This window comes from Somniosus microcephalus, chromosome 16 (genome assembly GCF_052327205.1).
Source record: "Somniosus microcephalus isolate GS21.2 chromosome 16, FLI_Smic_1.0, whole genome shotgun sequence".
Classification (NCBI taxonomy): domain Eukaryota; kingdom Metazoa; phylum Chordata; class Chondrichthyes; order Squaliformes; family Somniosidae; genus Somniosus; species Somniosus microcephalus.
The window spans coordinates 45975476-45990856 of NC_141002.1; the positions used below are offsets into that span (position 1 = coordinate 45975476).

The following is a 15381-nucleotide window of genomic DNA, read 5'->3' on the forward strand; positions in this document are numbered from 1 at the left end:
AAGAGTTGGAATAAACGGGTCGTTTTCCCAGTGGCAGGCAGTGACTAGTGGGGTACCGCAAGGATCGGTCCTAGGACCCCAGCTGTTCACAATATATATTAAATGATCTGGACGAGGGAATTGGATGTAATATCTCCAAGTTTGCAGATGACACAAAGCTGGGTGGGAGGGTAAGCTGTGAGGAGGATGTCATGAAACTCCAGTACGATTTGGACAGGTTGGGTGATTGGGCAGAAACATGGCAAATGCACTATAATGTGGATAAATGTGAGGTTATCCACTTTGGTGGCAGAAACAGGAAGGCAGATTATTATTTGAATGGCAATAGATTGGGAGAAGGGGAAGTGCAGAGACCTGGGTGTTATTGTGCACCAGTCGCTGAAGGTAAGCATGCAGGTGCAGCAGGCGGTTAAGAAGGCAAATGGTATGTTGGCCTTTGTAGCGAGAGGGTTCGAGTACAAGAACAAGGATGTCTTGCTGCAGTTGTCCAGGGCCTTGGTGAGACCGCACCTTGAGTATTGTGTGCAGTTTTGGTCACCTTACCTGAGGAAGGACGTTCTTACCATGGAGGGAGTGCAGCGAAGATTCACCAGGCTGATACCTGGGATGGCAGGAATGACGTACGAGGAGAGATTGTGTCGATTGGGCTTATACTCACTGGAGTTTAGAAGATTGAGAGGGGATCTCATCAAAACCTATAAAATTCTGTCAGGTCTGGACAGACTAGATGCAGAAAGGATGTTTCTGATGGCCGGGGAGTCCAGAACCAGGGGTCATAGTCTAAGGATAAGGGGTAAGCCAATTAGGACTGAAATGAGGAGGAATTTCTTCACCCAGAGAGTGGTGAACCTGTGGAATTCTCTGTCACAGAGGGTGGTGGAGGCCAGTTCATTAAATATATTCAAGAAAGAGTTGGATATATTTCTTGAGGCTAAAGGGATCAAGGGATATGGGGAGAAGGCAGGGACAGGGTACTGAATTTGGATGATCAGCCATGATCTCATTGAATGGCGGAGCAGGCTCGAAGGGCCGAATGGCCTACTCCTGCTCCTATTTTCTATGTTTCTATGTTTCCCAAGTGGCTATTCCTTATGCCTGAGCCTTGACAATGAGTGCTGGCAGGCTATTTGACTTTTATGAGGTATCGCAGCCAAACCTGATGCGATACTCACTCAATTTCCACATATTTGCACTTCCAGGGAGAGAGGCTGGACAATGATAAGAGGAGTGAACCCGGGCCAATTTTACTTTCGTACACCAGGGTGCTAAAGCGAATTGCGGCACTCCTATCCTCTGCTGAGATCAGCAAACTTTACAAAGACCAAAATTTCAAACCTGGGAAATCACTTCTATATAGCTTAGCTACTCATTAAATAAACTTGCTACGCAATCAGGGGAACCCAGAGGTCCTAACTTTCGGTTCCACAAGGGTTTTCATGATCTCTTCCAAAATTTGATGGAGCAACTTCAATTTCCCTTTGCAACTAAAAGTTAAGCTTTCAAATTAATATAAGTTTCCCAAGAAAAAGATGGCTCGACTAACAAGAATGAGGTTTCTGAAAAAAGTGTGAATGCTGGAAATATGATGCAGACCTGATGCCCATAGACCTAGGATCTCTTCCATTCACAGCTGATTAGGAAATTAGATTAAAAAGGTATGACAGTAGATAAGCAGTTGCAGACATTTAAATAAATATTCCAAAATTCTCAACAAATATACATTCCATGGAGAAATAAAAACTCCAAGGGAAAAGTGATCCATCCGTGGCTAACTAAAGAAGTTAAGGATAGTATTAGAGTAAAAGAAGAGGCTTATAATGTTGCGAAGAATAGTAGTAAGCCTGAGGATTGGGAGAGCTTTAGAAACCAGCAAAGAATGACCAAAAAATTGATTAAAAAGGGAGAAAATACAATGAGAGTAAACTAGCAAGAAATATAAAAACAGATTGTACGAGCTTCTACAAATATGTAAAAAGGAAGAGAGTAGCAAAAGTAAGCGTTGGTCCCTTAGAGGCCGAGACAGGTGAAATTATAATGGGGAATAAGGAAATGGCAGAGACTTTAAACAAATACTTTGGGGGTGATTTTATCAATGGCGACATGATGGAGGCAGGAAAGCGGCTTATCGGGTTTTAGTCCTGCCTCCATTGACGTCTGGCCAACCCACGCTATTTTCCCCTGGTCGACCTTGTTAAGCCTGCCCAGTGGGCTTAGCCGGTCAATTAAGGGAAAGCCGGTGGCAGATGACGTCAGCGAATGACGTTTCATCTGCCAAGATTTTTTGACAGATGAATTGTCATCGTTTGACAGCTCTATGAAGCTGTCAAACACTGTTGAGACATTGGACATAGGCTCACTTCGAAAGCTTGCCCGAGCAAAAAGCGGAAGGCTACTGCATTTAAGAATGCAGCGGCCATTCTGCTTTCTCTGCCGGTGAGATGAGGCAGCTCCGCAGCCTAAAGGGATGAAGCCTGGAGGAAGAAGCAAAGGTAAGTAATCTTATTAAAACACTTTAGACTCACCTCACACACTTACCCTTATCACTCACCTGCACACTGGACATTTCAGCCCCTCCGACCCCCAGCTCGCCTCGCTGACGCTGGCGAGGTTCGGAGCCATCGGGAAGCCCAAACTTTAGGGCTCAAAATAGGGATTAGCCAAAAAACTGCCCGTTAACTACCTGTTAACAGGCAGTTCATTGGCACCAATCCCATTCCCGCCTCGAGGAGATGGGATTCGGGACCCGGCGCGGGTCGGGTACCCGCCTCCTGGGAAGATGGCATGGAAGCAGGATGGTTACCCGCTCCCAGATTCTGCCATTTTCCCGGCAGTCCCGCCTCCATACCCGCCTCCCCAGGGCTGTGAAAATCACCCCCTTTGTATCTGTCTTCACAGTAGAAGATACAAAACGCATACCAAATATAATGGCGAACCATGGGGCTAATAAGAGTGAGGAACTTAAAGTAATTAGTATTAGTAAAGAAATAGTACTTGAGAAACTAATGGAACTAAAAGCTGACAAATCCCCTGCACCTGATGGCCTATATCCTAGGGTTCTAAAAGAGGTGGCTGTAGAGATAGTGGATGCATTGGTTGTGATCTTCCAAAATTCCCTAGATTCTAGAACGGTCCCAGAGGATTGGAAGGTAGCAAATATAACCCTTCTATTCAAGAAAGAAGGGAGAGAGAAAACGGGGAACTACAGGCCAGTTAGCCTGACATCAGTCGTCGGGAAAATGCTGGAATCCATTATCAAGGAAGTAGTCAAACAGGGCACTTAGAAAATCCTAATATGATCAGGCAGAGTCAACATGGTTTTATGAAAGGGAAATAGTGTTTAACAAATTTATTAAGAGTTTTTTGATGATGTAGCTAGCAGGATAAAGGGGAACCAGTGGATGTAATATATTTGGATTTTCAAAAGGCATTTGCTAAGGTGCCACATAAAAGGTTGCTATGCAAGATAAGGGCTCATGGGGTTGGGGGTAATGCATTAGCATGGATACAGCATTGGTTTACGGACAGAAAACAGAGAGTAGGGATAAATGGGTAATTTTTCGGTTGGCAGGCTATAACTAGTGGGGTGCTGCAAGGATCACTGCTTGGGCCTCAGCTATTTACAATCTATATTAATGACTTCAAAGAAGGGATCGACTGCAATGTATCCAAGTTTGATGACGATACAAAGCTGGGTGGGAAAGTAAGCTGTGAGGAGCACACAGAGCCTGCAAAGGGATATAGACAGGTTACATGAATGGATAAGAAGGTTGCAGATGGAGTATAATATGGGGAAATGTGAGGTTATTCACTTTGGTAGGAAGAACAGAAAAGCAGAATATTTTTTAAATGATGAGAAACTATTAAATGTTGGTGTTCAGAGATTTAGGTGTCCTCATATAGGAAACACAGAATGTCAGCATGCAGGTACAGCAAGCAATTAGGCAGGCAAATGGCATGTTGTCCTTTATTGCAAGGGGGTTGGAGTACAAGGGTAAGGAAGCCTTACGACAATTGTACAGGGCTTTGGTGAGACCACACCTGGAGTACTGTGCAGTTTAGGTCTCCTTATCTGAGGAAGGACGTACATGCCTTAGAGGCGGTGCAACAAAGGTTCACTAGATTGATCCCTGGGATGAGAGGGTTGTCCTAGGAGGAGAGATTTAGTAGACCGGGCCTATACTCTCTGGAGTTTAGAAGAATGAGAGGTGATCTCATTGAAAGATACAAGATTCTGAGGGCATTAACATGGTAGATGCCGAGAGGTTGTTTCCCCTGGCTGGAGACTCTAGAACTAGGGTGCATAGTCTCAGGATAAAGGGTTGGCCATTTAAGACCAAGATGAGGAGTTTCTTCACTCAGTGGGTTGTGAATCTTTGGAATTCTCTATCCCAAAGGGCTGTGGATGCGGAGTCGTTGAGCACATTCAAGGCCGAGATCGATAGATTTTTGGACTCAAGGGGTTATGGGGATCGGGTGGAGGTCGACGATCAGCCATGATCTTATTGAATGGCGGAGCAGGCTCGAAGGGCCGTATGGCCTACTCCTGCTCCTAATTATTATATTCTTATGAACCTTGGCAAACGTAGTCTGAGACAGATGTGGAGGCAGGACTCATTCATTTTTATTATGCTTGTCCTTCATGGAAGTGATATGGCCAAGTTGATCCATATATTTTGAGAAATTAAGTTAATATTCCTTAGAGCTGGCTGAACTCCTTGATCTTCTGAAATATTTTGGGGGGAGAACTGGAGAGGTTAGTTATGTAAAATAAACTATTAGCCATGCACAGCGATATTTTGGGTTTGGAACAATCAGCTATTACTCTACAACACTGGTGGTATTCTGTGTGCCGAGCCCAATTGAAGCCTTTTAGGTTACTGTGTGCGCACTAAACCAGAAGTAACTGCATCCAGTCTTAGCCACTGATTTTGTAGTCAGTGCTGAGTAGGGAACTGGATCTGTAGGAAAGGGCAGAGAGTGAGTATTTGCCTTTTTGTATATTAGTATAATCAAGGCTGTTTTGTAGGTGTTCGAAAGAATGCTCACCAGCTCAGTCATGGAAAAGTTTCAGCAAGAATGATGTCAGTTTGGGCAGTAGGGTTTTTTGGAACAGAGTACGGTATCTATCACCTCTCCTGGAGTTTTCCAGATTGGAGGCATGCATTGGTGGTTAGATCTCAACTGAACTGGAGTTGAGTGCTGTACCTCTGCCTGCCCGAGTTGGGAGAAGGTGAGATTAGCAAGATGGCAGCATGCTTCCTTTAGCATGCTGTTATTCTGGACTCGTCCTCGCTCCTGGGTCCCGGCCTCGAACATGAATGATGTTGTCTCTCACAGGATCAAATTAGCACCGATATTCTCGCGATCCCTGGCCCCAAGCTCCACTAGTCACTAGATCACTAGTCTAGATCCAGGAGTGGAGAAGCGTGGTCTTGACGGCAGAGAGGTCTGGGAATTTGGAAGCTAAGTTTAAGCGAGGTCAAGGCCCAGGAGTGGTGCAATGTGCACCAACAGCGGGGTCGAGGCCCAGGGAAGGTGCGGCACGGGCCAACAGCAAAGTCGGGAGGATCACAATGCATCCTATGCAACCCTGGCAGAGAGGACCTGTGGGAAGGAGGGAGGAGGACAGTAGCAGTATGTTTGTGTATGTGTGCTAGGCTGTTGTAGCAGAGCCTGGTCTCCAATCGTCTTGAATCCTCTTGCCATTGGACCAAGACCTTGCTCTGTCAAGCCAGTGTGGTAGCTGGTGTGCAACGGCCACCCCACGTTAAAAGAATTCACGCACAGGCATCTTCCACCCTTTAAAATGAAGTTTGGGAACTGGAACATCAGGACACTCATGGACAACCCCAACAGTGACAGACCGGAACGCAGTACTGCTATCATTGCCCGGGAGCTCAGACATTTCCACATTGACATCGCAGCCCTAAGCGCGACCCGGCGGGCAGGGGAAGGCCAGCTCAAGGAGCAAGGCGGTGGCTACACCTTCTTCTGGAAAGGCAAATCTGAAGAAGAACGCTGCCTCCATGTGGTAGGCTTCGCCATAAAAAATGAACGAGCTGGGCATCTCAGACTCTCCTAGCAGTATAAATGAGCGACTCATGACTCTTCAGCTCACCATAGCCCAAAACCAGTGCGCTACGGTCCTCAGTGCGTACGCACCAACACTGTTGGCCATAGAAGAGACCAAAGAGGGATTCAACTCCAGCCTCAAACAATCCCCGTCCCGAGTCCCAATGGGCGACAAGCTGATCCTCCTTGGCGACTTTAACGCCAGAGTTGGAAAGGACACAGACCTCTGGGGAGGTGTGATCGGCAGAGCGAGGGACCGCAAGGACGTCCGCATCACCCACGCTATGACAGGAGCGGACGACTGCTGGACAGGCCAATACCTAATCCGCTCTGTCATCTCCATCAATATAGCCCCAAAACAGCGGCGGCAACAGAAACAATGCCGCAGGAAAATCAACACTAGAGCACTAAAGACCCTGCTAAGAAAGTCCTAGTCAGCCTGCGTCTCACAAACAACCCGACAACTCCCAGTGATGCAGAGTGTCCACAGTGCCTGGTCTGCATTCAAGGCCTCCATAACCAGCACCTTCGAAGATCTCCTTAACCAAGACTCTGTCTTCGACACGCGTGTCCTCAACTCCAGCCTGCTACCCGCCACCATCTCAGCACAACCCCAGCCCGGCACGAGGCTGAAAAGGCCATCCGACAACTGAAGAACAAGGCCTCGGGAGCAGATGGAATCCCTGCCAAGGCACTAAAGCATGGCGGAGAAGCACTACTGGCGCGAATTCATGAACTCATTTCTCTTATCTGGAAGGAGGAGAGCATGCCAGGGGATCTCAGAGACGCCGTAATTGTGACCATCTTCAAGAAAGGTGACAAGTCCAATTGCAGTAATTACAGGAGTTTCCCTGCTGTCTGCCTCAGGGAAAGTCATCGCAAGAATCCTCCTCAATCGCCTTCTCCCAGTGGCCGAAGAGCTCCTCCCAGAGTCGCAATGCGGATTTCGCCCACTAAGGGGCACAATGGACATGATCTACACCGCGCATCAATTACAAGAGAAATGCAGGGAACAGCACCAACCGCTGTACATGGTCTTCTTTGACCTCACAAAGGCCTTCGACACTGTCAACCATGAGGGATTATGGAGTGTCCTCCTCAAATTCAGATGCCCTCAAAAGTTTGTCAGCATCCTCCGACTGCTTCACGACGACATGCAAGCCGTGATCCTGACCAACGGTTCCACCACAGACCCAATTCACACACGGGCCAGGGTCAAGCAAGGCTGTGTCATTGCACCAACGCTCTTCTCGATCTTCCTTGCTGCAATGCTCCATCTCACCCTCAGTAAGCTCCCCGCTGGAGTGGAGCTAATTTACAGAACAAACGGGAAACTGTTCAACCTCCGTCGCCTCCAGTCCAGATCCAAGGTCATCCCATCCTCTGTCGAATTACAGTATGCAGACGATGCTTGCGTCTGCGCTCACTCGGAGGACGAACTCCAAACCATTGTCAACACCTTTACCGAAGCGTACGAGAGCATGGGCCTTACACTAAACATCCGTAAGACAAAGGTCCTCTACCAACCTGCCCCCACCACACAGTACTGCCCCCCAAATATCAAAGTCCACGACAAGACCTTGGACAATGTGGACCACTTTGCATACCTCGGGAGCCTATTGTCAACACCGCCTTCAGTGTGCCAGCGCAGCCTTCAGTCGCCTGAGGAAGAGAGTGTTTGAAGACTAGGATCTCAAACCCGGCACTAAGCTAATGGTCTACAGAGCAGCAGTTATACCCGCCCTGCTGTATGCCTCAGAGACATGGACCATGTACAGCAGGCATCTCAAAGCACTGGAGAGGTACCACCAACGCTGCCTCCGCAAGATCCTGCAAATCCATTGGCAGGATAGGCGCACCAACGTCAGTGTTCTTGCTCAGGCCAACATCCCCAGCATCACAGCTTTGACCACACTCGATCAGCTCCAATGGACGGGTCACATAGTCCGTATGCCCGATACGAGACTCCCAAAACAAAGCACTCTACTCGGAGCTCAGACATGGCAAGAGAGCCCCAGGTGGGCAGAGGAAACACTTCAAGGACACACTCAAAGCGTCCTTGAAAAAGTGCAACATCCCCACCAACACCTGCGAATCTCTGGCCCAAGACCGCACAAAGTGGAGAAGCATCCGGGAATGCGCCGAACACCTCAAGTCACTTCGCCGGGAGCAAGCGGAAGCCAAGCGCACGTCAACCCAAGCACCCCACCCACCTGCCCCTTCAACCACTGTCTGTCCCACCTGTGACAGAGACTGTAGGTCCCACACTGGACTCATCAGTCACCTGCAAACTCATTTTAAATGTGGAAGCAAGTCATCCTCGGCTCCGAGGGACTGCCAGAGAAGAAGTTGTTGTTATTCTGGAAATGTATAATGAGGCACAGAAATCTGCAGGTTCCCTCTTGATTTAAATAGGATAAGAAAGTAGTTTACCTCCTGTTTTCCCAATTGATCTGACTGTTCTGTGGCTTTTATCACAAGATGTGTGCTGGCCTTTTCCTGGTTTGTCCCCCTGCTCAAAATATTCAGCCTTAGTACTAGTTTTCTTTCTGCTCCCACTGAACTGGTTGTTGACTTTAGCTTGCTCATTGCACTCGGAGTGTCCTTTGCATTGGTTTTCTAGCTCCACTACCCTTTGCTCCAAGTCTCTCTGGTCTGCATTACTGTATACACCTCGACAGAGGACAAGATTGTAATATGACCCAAGTTCTGTGTTGTTTGTTTCCCATAGCATATTGAGCTATCAGGTTTCCCACCGTGGATGAGCTGCACCCACATAAAAGCCATGCACTCTAGGTCAAAGGTTTGATTCTGCAGGCATTGCTGCTAAGCTCCCCCTCCCCCCACCCCATGTATTGATATTGTTCCCTTCCTCCTCTCCCTGCTGGATTCCCAAATCCTATGCAACTGGGTTTTTTTCCTGGGATCACTTATGCTTTTTGCACATGTGCAACAAAATATGTCTTTTTTCTATGTTTGAATATTTTATGAATCACTGTGTTCAGGATAGACTTCCCTTATTCCCCTACCTTTTGAGACTGTGTTTCCCATGGAGAAATGGATAGTAGAGCAAGGCGGTAGTGGTGATGATACTGTTAGCCTTGTCTAATCCCTATCCCCATGCTCCTATGCAAATATCTTGTTACAATATGGATATGCTCATTAGAATTCCACATTCAGTTTGAAGGTGAGAAATTTGGGTCTGAAACTAGAGTATTAAACTTAAATAAAGGCAATTACAAAGGTATGAGGAGAGAGTTGGCTGAAGTGGACTGGGAAAATAGATTAGAAGGTAAGACGGTAGAAAAGCACTGGCAGACCGAGATATTTCATGACTCAACAAAGATATATTTCAGTGAGAAAGAAAGACTCGAAGAGAAGGATGAATCAACCACGGCTAACCAAGGAAGTTAAAGATGGTATCAAATTGAAGGAAAAGGCATACAATGTTGCAAAAATTAGTGGTAGGCCAGAAGATTTGGAAAATTTTAGAAACCAGCAAAGGATGACTAAAAAAATAAATAAAGAGGGAGAAAATAGCTTATGAGAGTAAACTAGCAAGAAATATAAAAACTGACAGTAAGAGCTTCTACAAGAATATAAAAAGGAAGAGAGTAGTTAAAGTAAACGTTGGTTCCTTAGAGGACAAGACTGGGGAAATAATAATGGGAAACAAGGAAATGGTAAAAGCATTGAACAAATATTTTGTATCAATCTTCACATCCCAGTAATAGTAAAAAATCAAGGGACAAAAGGGAGGGAGGAACTTAAAACATCACTAGAGAAAAAGTGCTAGGCAAACTTATGGGTCTAAAGGCCGACAAGTCCCCTGGACCTGATGGCCTGCATCCTAGGGTCTTAAAAGAAGTGGCTACAGAGATAATGGATGCATTAGTTGTAATCTTCCAAAATTCCCTTGACTCTGGAAAAGTTCCTGCGGATTGGAAAACCGCAAATGTAACACTCTTATTCAAGAGAGGAGGGAGACAGAAAGCAGGAAACTATAGGCCAGTTAGCCTAAAATCTGTCACTGGCAAAATGCTCGAATCCATTATTAAGGAAGTAGTAGCAGGGCATTTAGAAAATCATAATAAAACCATGTTGACCCTGTTTGATTGTATGAAAGGGAAATCGTGTTTGACAAATCTATTAAGAGTTCTTTGAGGAGGTAACGAGCAGGGTGGATAAAGGGGAACCAGTAGATGGATTTCCAAAAGGCATTCAACAAGGTGCCACATAAAAGGTTACTGCAAAAGATAAGAGCTCATGGTGTTGGGGGTCATATATTGGCTAACTAACAGAAAACAGAGAGTCAGGATAAATGAGTCATTTTCAGGATGGCAATCTGTAACTAGTGGGGTGCCACAGGAATCATTGCTGGGGCCTCAACTATTTTCAATCTATATTAATGACTTGGATGAAGGAAGCAAGTGTATTGTAGCCAAATTTGTGGACAATACAAAGATAGGCAGGAAAGCAAGTTGGGAGGAGGACATAAAGAGTCTGCAAAGGGATATAGATAGGTTAAGTGAATGGGCAAGAATTTGGCAGATGGAGTATAATGTGGGAAAATGTGAAGTTATCCACTTTGGTAGGAAGAATAGAAAAGAAAAACATTATTTAAATGGAGAAAGACTGCAGAATGCTGCGGTACAGAGGGATATGGGTGTCCTCGTACATGAAACACAAAAAGTTAACACGCAGGTGCAGCAAGCAATTAGGAAGGCAAATTGAATGTTGGCCTTTATTTCAAAGGGGATAGTGTATAAAAGTAGGGAAGTCTTGCTACAATTGTACAGGGCATTGTTGAGACCACACCTAGAGTACTGCGTACAGTTTTGGTCCCCTTATTTAAGGAGAGATATACTTGCATTGGAGGCAGTTCAGAGAAAGTTCACTAGGTTGATTCCTGGGATGGAAGGGTTGTCTTATGAGGAAAGGTTGAGCTTATACTCATTGGAGTTTAGAAGAATGAGAGGTGATCTTATTGAAACACAAGATTCTGAGGGGGTTGGACAGGATAGAGGCTGAGAGGAAGTTTTCCCCTCGTGGGGGAATCTAGAACGACGGGGCATAGTCTCAGAATAAGGGGTCGCCCATTTAAGACGGAGATGAGGATGAATTTCTTCTCCTAGAGGGTCATGAATCTTTGGAATTCTTTACCCCAGAGAGCTGTGGAGGCTGAGTCATTGAATATATTCAAGGCTGAGATAAGACAGATTTTTGAGCAACAGGGGAGTCGAGGGTTATGGTGAGTGGGTGGGAAAATGGAGTTGAGGCCAAAATCGGATCAGCCATGATCTCATTAAATGGCGGAGCAGGCTCGAGGGGCTGAATGGCCTGCTCCTGCTCCTATTTCTTATGTTCTTATTAGGTGACTGGCAGTTCCCATCTGTCAATTCCTGCAGTTTCTAGGAACGATAGCCCTTTGGGTTAGCTTTCAGTATTCACCAATTGTTCTCCTGCATAGTTACCATGATTAAGTAGTACTGGACGCTCAGCAGCTCTTAAAACCACAGCTGTTAGTTGTCTGTGATTAGAATTTGTAGATTCATTGTAGCTCTCAGCAGTTTGGGTTTGGCTATCACTTCCTTGATGCGGTTGGGGCTGTCTTTGGGTGTCCTATGTTGTTCCAGTCAGCAGTGGATTATCTCCTACCAGCAGTGATCTCCGGGTGTTGAGTGATTCTTAGGTAGTGGCCTGTTTGACAGGATGGACAATGCAGGTGTCTCTGCAATGGGCATCTTGCACTGATAAATGCAAGGTGAGATTCCTCACAGTCTGACTAGAGGGCCCATGTGTACATTGCCCTCTTTCTTGGAGGCATTCAATATCATGTAGTTTCAGGGTTCAGGTTGTTTAGATGGAGGTGACCTGTATGATTCTGCTTAGTATGAAGTCACGGGCTGTCTTCGATATAGAAACAGATAGCATCTTCAGTCAGAATTTGAAGCAGTGGAGTAAGTCATCTTGTAGTAATGTCTATATTGCAGAAGACAAGTTTAATATCAAAGGCTACAGGTCGGTGTAGGTCCATTACTAATGTTGTGACCTGCTATTCTACTTCTTTCTTCTCTGGATTAGGGAGGGAGGCTGCTTCAACCCTTCAAGTATCAAGGTTCCTGGTGGTCTAAGAGGTGTGGTTAGCAGATCTGTTGGGGAAGAATTGCTGGAACTGCTGGCAGAAACTTGAGAGGTCACATATTTCAGCCCCAACACTAACCTCTAAAGCTGGGGGACTCCTTTTCTGAAGTAAAGTTGGGATAGGCTGCAGCAAACAGTTTAGAGCTTCAGTGGGCACTCTGCCAACACCACTGAGGACTCTGCGCAGCAAGATGGGAGTGCAGGAAGCCATCAGATCAGTTGTTGATCTTGCTGCTTGCTTGGAGGATTGACTAGGGAAACTCATCAAAAAATGCATGGATGGAGTAGTCTCGTCAGGAGTGAGCTTGGTTGAGGAAGCTGGATGGGAGGGGAGCATTATGTTGTGGGTCACCACTCATGATATTGGAGCACTTAGTGGCTTTCTGGTAGTATTCTTGGATGGCTTTATTTCCATGGTGTTCTCATTCCTATGGGGGTTCTTTTAAGCAGAAATTGACATCAGAATCTGGAGCTCTCAAGGTCATCAGCTACCTGGATCATTACATCACCTAATTCCCTGTATGTAGAGTTCTAATATAACAAAACCTACTCTCATTATATACATACACACACAATAATTCTAAATTTATAATATTTAAATAGATATATAGGCCTAGAAATTCGGTAGGCTTAGCGCCGCATTTGAGGCGCTAGAGGGCCTAGCGCCGGAGTTATGGCCAGTTGAGAAATTCCCTGGGGCCCTAAATCGGCGTTGCACCGGTAGTGCTGCGCCGATGACGTCATCGGTGTGCGCAGCGTCCCGGTTGCCGTGGTAACCCGGCCCCAAGCCGAAATTCAGTTGTGCCCGCCTCGCCCGTGGCAGGCGCAACTAAGACTCTGGCAACAGAGTCTTCCCCCAGTGTGCGCCGGCGCATAAAGGTGGAGCGGCGGCCGGCCGCGTTCCCGGCGGCCGCCTGCCCGCACCTCCCTTCCCGGACTCCTGCATTCCCCCCCCGCGGCCCTGATCAGTGTCTGATGCGAGCCCGGCACTTCCCCGAGGTGCCGGGCTCAGATGTCGGGTCAATCCGCCGGACAGTTGTCGGCTGCAGGCAGCTCCTCCTTAACAGGAGGAGGAGGCCTGCAGTTCCCCCGCCTGCCGCACCGCATCGGGTGCCGCAGCGGGGGATTAGCGCCGGGAAACCCAAGTTCACGCCCGTTTTGAGGCGCTAAAGGAGGGTTTTAGCGCCCGCCGCCGTCTGGGCCCGGCGCACCTGAATTTTCGTCGCGCGCTGCCGCATTACCGCTGGCGCAAACTTTCTGGCGCTACAGCCCTGGCAAGACCAAAACCCAATTTCTAGGCCATAATCCCAACACAAGCATCAAGTGCTCCAATTATTTGTGCTTTTACTACTCAACACATTGAATGTTGGTCAGTCCTGATGATGCTATTCATCTCTCGTATGCTGATAGCCTCTTCAAAATAGTTTGTATAATAGTGCTTTGATTTAGATTGTTACATGCAGGCATAATTAAATCAGCAGTTACAACTATTACAAATTGGTAATTATCACACACAGTCTATAAATATTCTGATTCAAGCAGAATACATCTTGGCAATGAGTTATGCATTCTCATGATTCAACTGTATGATTCTTTTGCTGAAAAATAGTCATGAACAGTTTTCAGATGGAATGAGATTGTGAATTTGGTGTTTTAGCTAGCTATTGTTCAAGTCCTGTAGGTCTTACATCTCCTTCTTCCACCAACACAGTTAAAAAGGTATTTATTTACTTTCCTTATTTTTAGGTCTCCTTTTGCTACACACCTTATTACCCAGTTGAGAGCAGGCAGGCAACTTGCTACCAAGTCTGTGCCAGTAGCACACTGATTTGGCTGCCAGTAGATGGACAAGCATAGCTCAGAGGTAACTCGCCTGCAGCATAGTTCCTCTCAATTAAACTACCAAAGACCCAGCTAAGATCTTGTCAACCTCCAGAGTGAATCAGATTTTTTAGTTCAGATCTACATTTTTACTAACAATGAATTTTCTATGCTGCCAAAGTCAAAAGGTGCACAGGTGAAACTGTATGCCAGCTCAGTACAATATAAATTATAGGTGTTATATGATGCATGCAGCAGCAGAGTCTGCTTTTTAATGAAGTGTCTGTTTATACTGGGTGAAACACATGTGTATGGAGTTCTTTTGGGGGGTGGGTGGGGGGAAGAAAACAAGTTAAAACATAAATCTACTGAACCTTAAAAAAAAAACCTGAATATTATCCATCCCAACTGAGGTTAGCTACTGTGTCATTTGAATGCTCAACTCACCACCAGTGTCCTGGAAGTGCTTTTCTTGTCTCCTCCCCTTCCCCACCCCCCAAAAACAGAGGTCCCACTGTTACTTGGGGGGTTCTTCTAATCAAGAGGGTAGACTTTATTTCTCTCTTAGTGATCATCAATGAAGCTTCGCTTTTATAGAATAAAACTTTGTGTTATTCCATGGAGCACTGCACTATCACAAAACAGTGGGAGGCTAGCTAAAAACTGGCAAAGTTGTATAATGTAAGTTATGAAATTGGATTGCGAACAGAGGTCATCATTCAAACCTGAAGCACTCTTACTGGCACTCCAACACTAAGACAGGTGTCACTAAGTCATAGTCCTAATTAATAGGCCAGAATAAAAAATAGAAAACAGCTACTTTTGCTCAATTCAAGTCAGTTTTGTTATTTCAGGAACAAAAAACAGTTAAGTCGAGCTGTGCCTGAAAATCAGAAGTGGCCAATATACAGAATACAATTTTATCAGCTAGGCACAGTTATAAGAAAATACTTCCAATCTTACATTGTGCATTTCTATAGAGTAGAAAAGGGTCTTGTAACTGAAAGTCCAAATCCTTGGTGATTGGTTCAGTCCTATTTTCCACACTCAATCTGTTCATGATGGTGAAGCCATGTCTTGGAGAAGCAGATCTAGAACCAAGAGCAGAGAATGGCAAGTCAGAACAGCAGTGATGAATAATAACAAAATTGACAACCTTGTACTGACTATCTTATTTCTACCAGTTAACCCAAGTATCTGCAAATTGCTCTGAACAAAGAAAAAGCACCTGCAAATAGTGAGATAGTGCACCAATGTCTCTTGTCTGTGCATATTTGGTGAAGAATAAGGGTCTTTATTATTGAGTATAAAAGACAGTATATAGTCATACTAACAAGAATGCAA

General features: G+C 45.8%; 1 protein-coding gene across 5 annotated transcripts in view; it reads right to left on the reverse strand.

Annotated features, from left to right (window-relative positions):
* dcp1b (decapping mRNA 1B) overlaps positions 1-15381 on the reverse strand; it is a 144209-nt gene that overhangs the window by 69485 nt on the left and 59343 nt on the right. For all 5 annotated transcript variants that reach the window (XR_015081366.1, XM_086008914.1, XM_086008912.1 and 2 more), the window contains one exon: positions 15001-15128. Coding sequence is in view for 4 of the 5 variants with exons in the window: in XM_086008914.1 (XP_085865040.1) it covers positions 15001-15128 (128 nt within the window). In the remaining variant the exon portion in view is untranslated. The remainder of the gene's footprint in view (positions 1-15000; positions 15129-15381) is intronic.